The 15,564-nt window shown below is 38.9% G+C and overlaps 1 protein-coding gene across 3 annotated transcripts in view; it reads right to left on the bottom strand.

Annotated features, from left to right (window-relative positions):
* Positions 1-15,564, bottom strand: part of HMGXB3 (HMG-box containing 3) — a 59,080-nt gene that overhangs the window by 11,189 nt on the left and 32,327 nt on the right. For all 3 annotated transcript variants that reach the window (XM_081495738.1, XM_081495736.1, XM_081495737.1), the window contains one exon: positions 464-595. In XM_081495738.1, the coding sequence (XP_081351864.1) occupies positions 464-595 (132 nt within the window). The remainder of the gene's footprint in view (positions 1-463; positions 596-15,564) is intronic.

The following is a 15,564-nucleotide window of genomic DNA, read 5'->3' as shown; positions in this document are numbered from 1 at the left end:
GACAGGGGGCTGGATTCTATAGGAATGAATGGAAAAGTGTAAACGGAAAGAAATAATGGAAGCAAGGGGAAAAAATCATTTCTAATAATAAAGAGTATGAGGCCCATGCTCAGGTCTCAGTGTGAGCTTTGGAAATGGGGGCAGATGTCCAGAAGCTGTGTATTCAGAGTGAACTTGATTAGCATGTACTAAGGCCAAGTCTACCTATGACCAAAGAATGAGCTTCTATAAAGTCCATTCAATCTTGTGCTGAAGGCTGCTGGATCCATGGAAAGACTCATGTTTTCCAAAGTAGGTTCAACATTTGTAAAACTCAAAAGGAGGAGTGTGTTAGAAAGTCAATGTCTTCTTTTTGAAATATCAGACTCTCCTCCAGGTAATTTTTTCAACAAAAGTCCCATCACTGAAAATTCCCAGGGAGTCTAGGACTAACCTTGGGAAAAGGGAGGAAGCCAATCTTTACCTGTCTGCTCCTGCACTGACTTCAGAAGAGTGCTGATGGACACTCTGGGGTCCTCTCCCAGCTTGATCTGGTTTCGGATTGCAAAAAGCAAATCCAGACTCACTAGCAGCTTATTTCCCACATTAAAAAGACCTGCAGATTAAAAAGTGGCAACAGAGAAATTCACTGTTAGCAACATCCACGATGGCAAATAACTGAAACTAACTAAGTGCCCATCAATGGGGAATATTAAAAAAATAAACCACGGTACGTTCATAAAATGCAAAACTAGAGGTCACCTGCAAGTTGGTAACCTATGAGCAGCTGTGAAGGAAACTGTTTAACTGGATTCCACTGTACCCAGAGCACAGAGCAGCCCTCACAGCATGCGGGGGTTGTTCAAAAAAATCGTATGGAAGATGGCAGAGTAGAAAGACGTGGGCTCACCTCTTCTTATGAAGACAGCAAAATCCCAACTAACTGCCAAAAAACCATCAACAAAGAAACACTGAAACCTACCAAAAAAGACATCCAACATCCAAAGACAACACAGAAGTCACAAGGTAGAGGGGAGCAACTGCTATAAAATCAAATCCCAAACCCATCAGGAGGTCGACCCACAAACTGGAAAATAATTGTTATCACAGAGGTTCTCCTACAGGAATGAAAGTACTGAGCCCCACGTCAGGCTCCCCAGCCTGAAGGTCTGGCAATGAGAGGAAGCAGCCCCAGGAGCACCTAGCTTTGAAGGTAGTGGGGATTGATGGCAGGAATTCCATAGGAGTGGGGTAAACAGAAACCATTCTTATAGGGCTCACACAAGGTCCTGTGTGCATTAGGACCAGGGGAAAAAGTAGTGATCTTGTAAGATTCTAGAGGGGCTTCCCTGGTGGCTCAGACAGTAAAGAATCTGACTGCAATGCTAGAGACCCGGGTCTGATACCTGGGTTGGGAAGATTCCCTGGTGAAGGGAATGGCTACCCACTCCAATATTACTGCCTGACAAAATCCCACAGACAGAGGAGCCTGGCGGTCCACAGTCAAGGCTACGTATTGTCACCCCGCTTATTTAATTTATATGCAGAGTACATCATATGTATGTACTCTGCCCAGCCTGAAATGACGGGCTGGATGAAGCAGACTGAAATGATGGGCCGGATGAAGCACAAGCTGGAATCAAGATTGCCATGAGAAATATCAATAACCTCAGATATGCAGATGATACCACCCTTATGGACTATAAAGAAAGCTGAGTGCTGAAGAATTGATGCTTTCAAACTATGATGCTGAAGAAGACTCTTGAGTCCCCTGGACAGCAAGGAGATCAAACCAGTCAATCCTAAAGGAAATCAATCCTGATACTCACTGGATGGACCAATGCTGAAGGTGAAGCTCCAATACTTTGGCCACCTGATGCAAAGAGCTGATACAATAGAAAAGACCCTGATGCTGGGAAAGACTGAGAGCAGGAGGAGAAGGGTGTGATAGAGGATGAGGTGGATGGATGGATGACTCAATGGACATGAGTTTGAGCAAACTCAGGGAGATAGTGAAGGACACGGAAGCTTGTGGTGCTACATTTCATGGGGGTTGCAGAGAGTGGGACACAACTTAGCAACTAAACAACAACATGACCCAGCAGTCCCAGTCCTAGGCATATTGTTGTTGTAGCGAAGAGGCTGTTTAGTTCCTCTTCACTTTCTGTCATAAGGGTGGTGTCATTTGCGTATCCGACATCATTGCTATTTTTCCCAGCAATCTTGATTCCAGCTTGTGATTCATCCGGCCCAACATTTCACATAATATACTCTGCATATAAGTTCAACAACAACAATATACCTAGGTATACACTTGGATAAAACCATGGTTCAAAAGGATACGTGCACTCCAACATTCACTGCAGCACTGTTTACAACAGCGAAGACATGGAAGCAACCTAAATGTACAACAGATGAATGAAGAAGATGTGGTACATATATACAATGGAATACTACTAAGCCATTAAAAAGAATGAACCAGGACTTTCTTGGTGGTCCAGTGGTTGAGAATTTGCTTGTCAATACAGGAGACACAAGTTTAATCTCAGGTCTGAGAAGACTCCTCGTGCCACAACTACTGAAGCTTGCGTGCCCTAGAGCCCAGGCCCCACAACAAGAGAAGCCACCATGATGATGTCTGAGCACCACAACAAAAAGTGGCATCACACACTGCAACTAGAGAAAGCCCACGTGCAGTAACAAAGATCCAGTGCAGCCAAAAAAGAGAAAAAAGAAACTATGCCATTTGCAGCAACATGGATGGACCCGAAGATTATCATGTATGTGAAGTGAGCCAGACAGAAAAAGGTAAATATCAAGATAGTGCTTATATGTGAAATAAAAAAAATGTTAAAAATGAACTTATTTATTAACACAAAACAGAAACAGACTCAGAGACTTAGAAAACAAACTTACGGTTATTACCAAAGAGGAAAGGAGTGAGGGGAGGGATAAATAGGGAGTTTGGGATTGATATATACACACTACTATAGTTAAAATACATAACTGGGGACTTCCCTGGTGGCCCAGTGGTTAAGAATCTGCCTTGCAATGCTGGGTCCATGAGTTCAATCCCTGGTTGGGGAACTAAGATCCAACATGTCATGCAACAACTAAGCCCAACTGCCACAGCTACAGACAGCCCACATGCCACAACTATTGAACTGTGTGCCACAACTGGAGTCCATATGCCACAGTGAAAGATCCCACCTAAAACAATGAAGATGCCACAGGCCACAAGTAAGACTCGACACAGCCAAGAAATAAACATTTTTGAAAAAATAAAATAGATAACCAATATGCACCTACTGACAGCACAGGGAACTCTACTCAATATTCATGATAACCTAAATGGAAAAAGAAGTGATACATGCATATGCATAACTGAATCACTCTGCTGTACACCTGGAACTAACACAACATCTTTAATCAACTATTTGTTGTTGTTTAGTTGCTGAGCCATGCCCGACTCTCCCAACCCATAGTCTGTAGCCTGCCAGGCTCCTCTGTCCCTGGGATTTCCCAGGCAAGAATACTGGAGTGGGTCGCCATTTCCTTCTCCAGACAATCTTCCAGACCCAGGTATGGAACCTGTGTCTCCTGCATTAGCAAACTATATTCCAATATAAAATAAAAATTAAAAACAAACAAACAAGAAATCATTAAGAATAAAGTAAGTCTAAATGCTGTGACATGAAGTTTTCCACAATACATTGTTATATGAAAAGAAAAACTAATAAAATACATATCACAGGGCTTTTTCCTTTTTAATAAAATATGAAATATCGCCTTACCACCCAATTCAGTTCTTATCACCAAAAGGATTACCATTCTTCCACCTCTCACAGTTATACCATGAGGAAAGGCCTGGAGCATCCTTTAGCCCAGGGATGTACAGGGGATATAAAGAAAGCTAATAACATCACCCCTATGCCAAATCCTGGGATCAAAGGCCCAGAAGAATTTAAATGCAGTTAATTTAAGATGAATAAAAGAGGATGGTTTTACATGTGCACAAAATGAAGAAAAGCAAATTCTGGCATACGATTCCCAATAAAGAATGGTATAGAGGAGTGGGAAAGACCTTTTTAAACATGATACCAAAGGCTGAGACCACCAACGAGAGGGTCCACGTTCTGATCACATAAAAACTTAAACGGGGGGGGGGGGGGGGGGGGGACGGACGACCATACACACAAAAACCCAACTCTCGTGTCCAAAAAAATCAAATTTAAAAGACAACTAATAAACCGGTGAAAAACACCATCAACAAAACAACCCCAAAGAATGAAAATGTTTACAAAAGAAATTCATGAAAGAGATTGAAAAACACAGAAAACATATAATCTTCCCAGTTGTCAAAGAAACACAACAGGAAGAGAGTGACCAAGATGGTGGAACAGTAGGGCATGGAGCTCACCTCCCCCTACAAATACTCAAAAATACATCTACAAGTGGAACAATTCACGCAGAACATCTAAACACTGCAGAAGATCTGAGACTTCCAAAAGGGCAAGAAAATCTCCATATAGCCAGGGAGAACAAAAGGGTGTGTGTGTGTGTGTGGGGTGGTGGTTGGGGAGAGAAGGGAAATCAGGATGTGACCTGTGCCCCAGGAAGGGAGATGTGAAAGAGGAAAGGTTCCTGCACCTTGTGAAGTTTCAGCACTGGTGGGGAAACCAGCCTGGAACCAGGAGGAGCTCAGACGCCTGGGGGAGGGAAAGCACAGCAATCAGTGTGGAAGGCAAATCGGAGACTGACTTTGCACAGGTGGTCAGTATGGCCTCCCTGCACTCTCCTGCCTGAGATGCCAATCCACCTTTGCAGGCAGTGGGGGCTGCTGAAGCTCGGACTTCAGAGATCACATCTGGGAAGAAGACTGGGGTTGGCTGCATGGAGACAGTCTGAAGGCGCTGGAGTATGGTAACTGACTGCGTACGTGGAAGAAGCCTGGACCTCCCAGTGAGGCGAGAGACCACTGTTGCGGGGGTACACAAGGAGAGGGGCAGGAGCACCACAGGGGAGCTTCTTTACCCACACATGCTCTCAGACAACAGGACACTACCTATACAAGCTCTAGGAGCCAGCATGAGCTGCTGCTGCCATCACAAGCTCCAGAGATATGCGCAGGCCACCCCTACTGCTAAGACATACATGAGCAAGCACCAATCACTGCCCCTGTTGGCATGTGACCCCAGGAGCACACGTAGGCCACTATACCTTCATACTCCCTATCATAATGATGAGAGTGAGCATGGGCTAAGGAAAGAGGTAACAAGCATCCAAACTAAAAGCAACAAAAATATTAAACCCATACAAGCTTATAGAAGGATGCTCCCACATATAGTGTTCCAAGACTATGGTAGATAATTGTTTCTCCTAAACTCATACAGTAAGAGAAATATAAGTAAAATGAACAAGCATAGGAACCATTCCCAGTTAAAAGACCAAGAGAATTCCCTTGAAGGAACAAACAATAAAAGATGTTTTCAATCTGAAATTGAGTTCAAAAAAGAAGTAATAAAAATTCTGAAGGAATTAACAGAAAGTCCATCAACAGAAACACAGATGACTGTAAAAAGGAACTAGAAACTATAAGGAGTAGCCAAGAAAAGTTAGAAAATTCATTTGCTGAGACAAAAGATGAGCTAAAGGCAATGAACAGCAGAATGAATAATGCAGAAGAATGAGTAAGTGATCTGGAAGACAGAATAATGGAAATCATCCAATCAGAACAGGAGACAGAAGGTGAAATAAAAAAATATGAAAGCAATATAAGAGACCTAAGGGATAATTTAAAGCATGCTAACCTATGCATAATAGGGATTCCAGAAGGAAAAAGATCTAAAATGTATTTGAATAAATTATGGTTAAAAACTTTCCAAACCTAAAGAAAGAAACAGATAACCAGACACAGAAGCAGAAGGTCCCAAACAAGATGAACCTAAACACACCTATGCCAAGACAATAAAAATGGCAGGGAGGGAAGGGACATGGGTGTACCTATGGCTGATTCTTGTTGATGTTTGACAGAAAACAACAAAATTCTGTAAAGCAATTATCCTTCAATTGAAAAAGTGGCAAAAAAGAAAAAAAAACAAAAGGCAAAGGTTAGAGGATCTAAATAGAAAAGCAAGAAGGTACAGAAAAAAGGAAGTCACAATGGGAAAGTAAACCACAAAAAAATCTATGTGAAAGTGACGATAAACACAAGGAACAGCAAAAGGATAAACAAGAAGATGTAAAGTAAAATGTGGGGGAGAGGAGTAAGAACATTTAGATTCTCTCTTTTTTTAAAAGAATGTGTTTGAGCCAATATGACTATCAGTCTAAAGCAAGTAGATATAGGAAGGGGTTAACGTCCTAGAAAAACAGGGTAACCACAGATCAAAAGCATACAAAAGATTCACAAAAACAGAGAACACAAGCATAAGATAAAAGGAAATCATCAAGCCACAAAAAAATGTGATAAAAAGGACCAAAGAAGAAACATAGAGCCAACAGGAAAACAAAGTTTAAAATGGCAATCAATACATATTTGATCAAAACTTACCTTAAGTGTCAATGAACTAAAGGCTCCAATCAAAACACAAAGTGGTAGGCTGGATTAAAAAACAAGAGCCTACAACCTATTGCCTATAAGACCCACTTTAGGGCAAAGCACATACACAGATTTAATGTTAAGGGATGGGAAAAGATATTTCATGCAAACAGAAATGACAAGAAAGCAGGGGGTCGCATACTCCTACCAGATAAAACAGGTTTAAAACAAAGGCCATAAAGAAAGCTAGACCTTACATAATGATAAAAAGGGGTGATACAATAAGAGGATATTACATCCATTAACATATATGAATCCTCTATAGGAGCATCTAACTATATAAAGCAAACATTAACAGACATAAAAGGAGAAACTTACAGGAATACAATAATAGCAGGAAACTTTTAACACCTCATTCTCGTCAACGGACAGATCTTCTAGACAGAAACTCAGTAAGACAACAGAAATCCAAAATGATACAACAATTATTAGACTCAATTATTTCAGCATATTACATTAAAAAAAAAAACAAGAATACACATTCTTTGCAAGTGCACATGGAACATTCTCTAGGACTGACCACACAGTAGGGCACAAAACAAACCTCAACAAATTTAAGAATATAAAAATTACTTCAAACAATCTTCTCTCATCTACAATAGAATGAAACTAGAAAGCAACCACAGGAAAACAAATGAGAAAAAAAATTACATGGAGAATGAAAGCATTTTACTAAAAACGCAATGAATCAATAAGTAAATCAAAAAAGAAAATTAAAAATTCCTTGAGACAAGCAACAATGAAAACAATCATACAAAATCTATAGGATGGAGCAAAAAAAGTTCTTAGAGCTAGGAAAGCTCAAGCTATACAGCCCTTCCTCAAAAAACAAGAAAAATCTCAGATAAGCAACCTAAATTACCACCTAAAAGACTTAGAAGAAGAAGAACAAAGCCTAAACTCAGCAGAAGGAAGGAAGTAATAAAAGATGAGAGAAGAACTAAAACAGAGATTAAATAATAGAATGAAATCAATAAAACAAAGTGCTGGTTCTTTGAAAGGGTGAACAAAATTGTTAAACTTCTGGCCAGGCTCACCAAGAAAAGAGAAAGAACCCAGATAAACAAAATAAGAAATGAAGAAGAAATAGCAACTGATACTGTTGAAATACAAAAACCACAACAGAATCCTACAAACAATTATATGCCAATAAATTCAACAAACTAGAAGAAATGGACAAATTTCTAGAAACATACAGCTCACCAAAACTCAAACAAGAAGAAATCCATAATTTGAACAGACTGATTACTAGAACTGAAATAGAATATGTAGGGAAAAAAACAAAAACAAAAAACTAACTACAAACTAAAGTCCAGGATCAGATGGCTCCACAGGCAAACAATACCAAACACATAAAGAAGAACTTTTACTGACCCTTCTCAAACTCTTCCAAAATACTGAAGCAGGGGGAACACTCCCAAAGATATTATATGAAGCCACCACCACTGTGATACCAAAACCAAACAAAGGTAATACCAAAAAAGGAAAACTATAGGTCAATATTCATGATGAATACAGATGCAAGAATTCTCAAAAAAAAAAACCACTAACAAACCAAATCCAACAATACATAAAAAAGATCATATAGCATGACGAAGGGGATTCATTCCGAATTCACAAGAATGGTTCAATATACACAAATCAATTAATATGCTACACCACATCCAACAGAAGAGAAAAAACACATAATCATCTCAAGAGATGCAGAAAACACACTTGATAAAATTCAACATCCATTCATGATAAAAAAAAAAAACCTCTTAACCAAATGCATATAAAGGGAACCTATCTCAACATAATAAAAGCTATTTATGACAAACCCACAAATGATATAATACCCAACAATGAAAAGCTGGAAGACTTCCCACTAAAATGTGGAACAAGACAAGGATGCCCACTCTCACCACTTCTATTCAACATGGTATTGGAAGTCCTAGCCACAGCAATCAGACAAGAAATAAAAATTGGAAGGGAAGAGGTAAAACTGCCATCACTATATGCAGATAACATGATGCTATACATAGAAAACCCTGAAGACTTCACACAAAAACAGTTAGAATTGATAAATGAATTAAGCAAGGCAGCAGGATACAAGATTAACCCACAGAAATTGGTTGCAGTTCTTTACATTAACAGTGAAGTAGCAGAAAGGTAATGTAAAAAAGTAATACCTTTAAAAATCACACTCCTCCCCCCCAAAAATAAAATACTTAACAATACTTTCACCTAACGAAGTGAAAGACTTCTATACTGAGAATTATAAAATATTAATACAGGAAACTGAAGATGATTCAAAGAAATGGAATGATATCCCATGCTCTTGGGTTGGAAGAATTAATATTATTAAAATGGCAACTATCCAAAGCAATTTAAATATTTAATGTGATCCCTATCAAATTACCCAGGATATTTTTCACTAGAACAAACAATCCTAAGATTTATATGGGACAATGAAAGACCTTGAGGGAAAATAACAAAGCAGGGGGTACAACCCTTCCAGACTTCAGACAATACCCCAAAGCTACAGTAATCAAAACTGTGGTATCGGTACAAAAACAGACATATAGATCAATGGAACAGAATAGAGAGCCCAGAAATAAACCCACACACCTATGGTCAAAGGAGGCAAGAATATAAAATGGGAAAAAGATAGTCTCTTCAGCCAAGTGGTGTTGGGAAAGTTGGACAGCTGCATGTAAAACAATGAAGTTAGAACACACCCTCATACCATGCACAAAAATAAGCTCAAAATGGCTTACAGAGTTAAATGTAAGACATTATAAAACTCCCAGAAGAGATCACAGGCAAGACATTCTCTGACAGAAATTGTACCAGAGTTTTCTTAGGTCAGTCTGCCAGGGCAATAAAAATAAAAAGTAAACAAATGGGATTTAGTCAAATTTACAAGCTTTTGCACAGGAAAGGAAACCACAAACAAAAGAAAAAGACAACCTATGAAATGGGAGAAAATATCTCTGAACAGTATGACCAACAAGGACTTACTCTCAAAGACATACAAACAGCTCATGTAGCTCAACAACAGCAACAAACTAAACCACCCAACTGAAAAATAAGCGGAAGACCTAAATAGACATTTACCAAAGGTGACATGCAGCTGGCCAATAGGTACATGAAAAAATGCTCAACATCATTATTAGAGAAATGCAAATCAAAACTACAATGAGGTATCACCTCACATCAGTCAGAATGGCCATCATTAAAAAGTCTACAGACACAGAAAGAAAGATCAAAAAAGAAAAAGAAAAAGGGTTATATACAATAAAAGCTGAAGACAGTGTGAAGAAAAGGGAACCACCCCCTCCACTGGTGGAATGTAAATTGGTGTAGCCACTATGGAAAACTAAAAGTAGAAATACCATATAATCCAGCAATCCCACTCCTGGGCATATATCCAGAGGAAAACATGGTGCAAAAGAATACACGTACCCCTGCAGCAGCAGTATTCACAACAGCTAAGACGTGAAAACAACCGAAAAGTCTGACAGAAGGATGGATACAAACACACACACACTCAGAGGCACACAGAATACTACTCAGCCATAAAAAAGAACAAAATAATGCCATTCGCAGCAGTAAGGATGCAACAAGAGATCATCATACCAAGTGAAGTAAGTCAGAAAGAGACAAATACTGTATGATATCACTTATCTGTGTAATTTAAAACAGCACAAATGAACCTACGTATGAAACAAAACAGCCTTAGACATAGAGAACAGACTTGTAGGGGAGGGGGTTGGGAAGGGATGGACTGGGAATCTGGGATTAGTAGATGCAAACTATTACATATAGACTGGATAAATAACAAGGTCCTACTATAAAATATAAAGTACAGGCAACTATATTCAATATCGTGGGATAAACCATAACGCAAAAGAATATAAAAAAGGATATGTATATGTGTGTATAACTATGTCACTTTGTTGTAGAGCAGAAATTAACATTATAAATCAACTATACTTTAATAAAAAATAAGTTTAAAGAAAAGCAGTAATATAACAGTTTCTATGTATCAAATTGACCAAGCTGAAAAAATCTGAGGAAGGACTTCTGGTTCAAGATGGCAGGGTGTAGAAGGGTAGGCGCTCATCTCCTATAAGAACACCAAAATTGCAACTAGCTGTTAAACAACCATTGATAGGAGGAAGCTGGAACCCACCAAAATAAGATACCCCACATCCAAAGACAAAGAAGCTGCTGCAGTGAAACACAATAAAATGAAATCCCATACCTGCTGGGTGGGTGACCCACAAACTGGAGCAGAATAATACCAAACGAAGTTCTCTCACTGTTGTAAAGCTTCTGAATTCCATGTCAGGCTTCCCAGCCTGGGGGTTTGAAAAGGGCCTAGGAAACCCCTGGCAATCTGGCCTTTAAGGCCAGTGGGATTTGATTATAAGACTTGCACAGGACTGGGGGAAACACAGACTCCAGTCTTGGAGGGCACAAACAAAATCTTGCCCACATCAAGACCCAGAGGAAAGCAGTAGTGACCCAACAGAAAGCTGAACCAAAACTACTTGCTAGAGTTGGAGGGTCTCCTGTGCAGGCATGGGTTGGCAGGGGCTCACCACAGGGACAGGGGCACTGGCAACATCAGACCAGGAAGTTCCCCCTTGGCGTAAACCCTCTTGAAGTTCACTACTAACCCTACCATAGAGCCTGCAGACCCCAGGGCTGGGTCAAACAACTACCAGGGAGGGAGTGCAACCCCACCCATCAGCAGATAATTGGATTAAAGCTTTACTGAGCAAGGCCCTGCCCACCAGAGCAAGACCCAGTTTTTCCCATTGCCAGTCCCTCCCTTGAGGAAGTTTATACAACAAGCCTCTTAGCCTCATCCACCAGAAGGCAGATGGAAGGGCAAAAAGAAGCACAGTCCCACAGCAGCTAAAACAAAAACCGTATTATAGAAAGTTAATCATGATAAAAAGCAGAAAGTTACGTCCTAGATGAAGAGCTTCCCTCGTAGCTCAATCCATAAAGAATCTGCGGGCAATGCAGGAGACCCTGGTTCAATTCCTGGGTCAGGAAGATTCCCTGGATAAGGAAATGGCAACCCACTCCAGAATTCTTGCCTGGAGAATCCCTGGACAGAGGAGCCTGGCAGGCTATAGTCCATGAAGTCACGAGAGTTGGACATGACTTAGTGAGGCTTCCCTGGTGGGTCAGATGGTTCAAGAATCTGCCTATAATGCAGGAGACCTGGGTTCGATCCCTGGGTTGGGAAGATCCCCTGGAGAAGGGCATGGCAACCCACTCCAGTATTCTTGCCTGGAGAATCCCCATGGACAGAGAAGCCTGGTGGGCTACAGTCCATCAGGTCACAAAGAATTGGACTGACTGAGTGACTAAGCACATGTCCCAGATGAAGTGACAAGATAAAACTCCAGAAAAACAACTAAATGAAGTGGAGATAGGCAACCTTCCAGAAACAGAACTCAGAATAATGATAGTGAAGATGATCCAGGATCTTGGGAAAACAATGGAGAAGATGCAAGAAATGTTTACCAAAGATCTAGAAGAACTAAAGAACAAACAGAGATGAATAATACACTAGAAGGAATCAACAGCAGAATAACTGAGGCAGGATAGATAAATGACCTGGAGGACAGAATGGCGGAAATCACTGCCACAGAACAGAATATAGGAAAAAAAACAAAAGAGTGAAAAGCAATGAAGACAGCCTAAGAAACCTCTGGGACAACATTAAATGCACCAACATTCACATTATAGGGGTCCCAGAAGGAGAGAGAAAGGACCTGAGAAAATATTTGAAGAAGTAACAGCTGAAAACTTCCCAAACATGGGAAAAGAACTAGTCAATCAATCAAGTCCAGGGCATGATAAACCCAAGACACATACTAATCAAACTGACAAAAGTTAAAGACAAACATAAAATATTAAAAGCAACAAGGGAAAAACGACAAATAACATACAAAGGAACTCCCATCAGGCTATCAGCTGATTTCTCAACAGAAACTCTACAAGCCCGAAGGGAATGGCATGATATATTTAAAGTGATGAAAAGGAAGAACCTACAAACCAAGAATACTCTACCCAGCAAGACTCTCCTTCAGATTTGATGGAGAAATCAAAAGCTTTCCAGACAAAGCAAAATTTAAGAGAAGTCAGAACCACCAAACCAGTTCAGTTCAATCGCTCAGTCATGTCCAACTCTTTGCAACCCCGTGGAATGCAGCACGCCAGGCTTCCCTGTCCATCACCAACTCCTAGAGCTTGCTCAAACACACGTCTTATCGAGTCATTGATGCCATCCAACCATCTTATCCTCTGTTGTCCCCTTCTCCTCCTGCCTTCAATCTTTCTAAGTATGCATAACGTATATATTTTAGAAAACTTATGAATTTTTGCCTAACTAAAAAATTTATGACATTTTGATTCCACTTGTTTGACTTACCATGAATAGAATGCTATATTTAATTTGAAAGAGTAAACGTGCAACAAACAATGAAGGTTTACTTTATAGCACAGGGAACTATAGTCAGTATCTTGTAATAACCTATAATGGAAAATAATTTCAAAAATATTATATGTGTATATGTATAATTGAATCACCTGTGTGCCTGAAACACTGTAAGTCAACTCTACTTCAAAAAAATACATATATTAAGGGGAAAAAAACCATGCCAGGAAAGAAATTATAATGCTCATCTACTAGAGTTCTTAAAGTTAATAAGTGAGTTTTTACAAGGTCATTGAATAAAGTTCAATAGATAAAACCCAATTATGTTTTTATACTAGCACTGAACAGTTAGAAATTGAACCATGTCATTAACACTGAACACAATTAAATGCCTAGGTATAAATCTAAAAAATACCCGCAGGACCTATATGCTAAAAACAATGAAACACTGATGAAAAAAAAAAACAAAAACAGAAGAAAACCTAATCAAACAGAAAGATAGACTGTGTCATATATTAGAAAGACTCAATATTTTTAAGCATATCAAACTTCCGCAAGCTGGTCTACAGATTTAACACAATTCCAATTAGAATTCTAGCAGGATTCTGTAAATACTAACAAGTTGATTCTAAAATTCATATGGGAATGCAAAGAAACAAAGAGTTAAAACAATTCAGGAAGAGCAAGGTTGGAGAATTTACACTACTCCAACGATAAGACTTACTACAAAGCAACAGTATTCGAGACCCGTGGTACTGGCAAAAGAATACACAACATAACCAATGAAACAGAGTGCAGAAATAGACCTACATATACAAGATTGTTTTTCAATTAAGTAGCAAAGGCAATGCAAAGCAGAAAGGACTACTTTTTCACAAATAGTGGAATAAATGGATGTCCACATGGAAAAAAAACCTCAATCTGGACCTCACACTTTACATAAAGATGAATTCAAAACGGATTACAGACAAATAAAAACCATAAATTATAAAGCTTTTAGCAGAAAACATAGGAAAAATATTTATGATCGTCACCTAAATAAAGACAGCAATAACATCAAAACAATTGCTAAAACAAAATTTGATGAATTGGTCTTTATCATACTTGAAAATTTTTGCTCTGTGGAAGATTCTGTTAAGAGAATGAGAATATAAGCCACAAACCATAATAAAATATCTGCAAATCACTTATCTGACAAAGGATGTATATGAGAATATATAAAGAACATTCAAAACTGAACAGCAAGAAAACCACCCAGCTCAATGGGCCAAAGATGGAACAGGTACTTCACCAAAGACATACAGACGGCAAATAAACCCACAAAAAGATGCTCAACTTCATTAGTCTTAAATACAAATTGAGACCACATTAAGTTATTACTACACACACCTGTCAGAATGAATGAAACATACACACCTAAAATAGATAATACCAAGTGCTGACATATGAAGCAAATTGGAATTCTCACCCATCATTAGAGGGAACAACAAAATGGCACCAACATAGGTAACTGGTTTGGTGATTTCTCATAAAACTAAACATATACTTACCACATGGCCCAGCAATGTGACTTCTAGGGTATTTACCCAAAATAAAATGAAAATTTAAGTTTACACAAAAGCCTATACATGAATGTTTACAGTTATGAATACAACTGCCAAAATTGGTAAAAATCTTCAAGGAATTCTTCAAGGAATAAACAATCAAGTGTGGTGCTCCACACAATGCAAAACTACTCAACAATAAAAAGGAAAATCTACTGATACACAGAACGATATGGATGAACTTCAAAGACATATATATATATATATATATATATATAGTAAAAGAAGCTAGACTCAAAACACTATTCACTATAGATTTATATGACATTCTGGAAAGATAGAAATATATGGAATGAAGAAACCATCAAACAGTTGCCAGAGGCTAGGGGTGAGGGGTAGTTTTGATTACAAAGGGACATTAAAAGAGAATGCTTTGGGGATGATGAAACTGTTCTGTATACTGACTGTGGTGGCAGTTACAAAACTCAGTGCATTTGTCAGAACTCAGAACTACACAACAACAAAGTTTACTGCATGCACATATAAAACATAAAGTTATATATTTAAAAAAAAAAAAGAGAGACCCCCAAGTGCTAGGGAAATGGCATTCTCATTAGTTGTTGAAGTAGTACAAGCTCAGTCTGGCAAATACAAGACATTAAAAGCATGCGTTCAAAATAAGGCACCATAAGGTTCTGAAGACAAGGAGAATAAGAAATATTCCTTAGTCTTCAGCACTCAATTCTATATATAAAACTCAAGATTCAAATTCTCAAAATGGTTAGTACATGGTCAATGTTCAATGAATGACGCTGATGAATAGAGGAAAAGGGTGACTATACAGCAATTCCACTTTTGAGCATTTGCCCAAAGGAAATAATTAAGGCTGTACACAAAGACTTAATTATAAAGAGAACTCTAAAATGGAACATGGTCATGTGTTTCTTCTTAAAAATGGTGATGAATTTTCCCACCTGCCAGCATAAGAAGATACC

This window comes from Giraffa tippelskirchi, chromosome 6 (genome assembly GCF_054371585.1).
Source record: "Giraffa tippelskirchi isolate mGirTip1 chromosome 6, T2T-mGirTip1v1.2.pri, whole genome shotgun sequence".
NCBI classification, from domain to species: Eukaryota; Metazoa; Chordata; class Mammalia; order Artiodactyla; family Giraffidae; genus Giraffa; species Giraffa tippelskirchi.
This window is presented reverse-complemented; position numbering and strand designations above follow the sequence as displayed.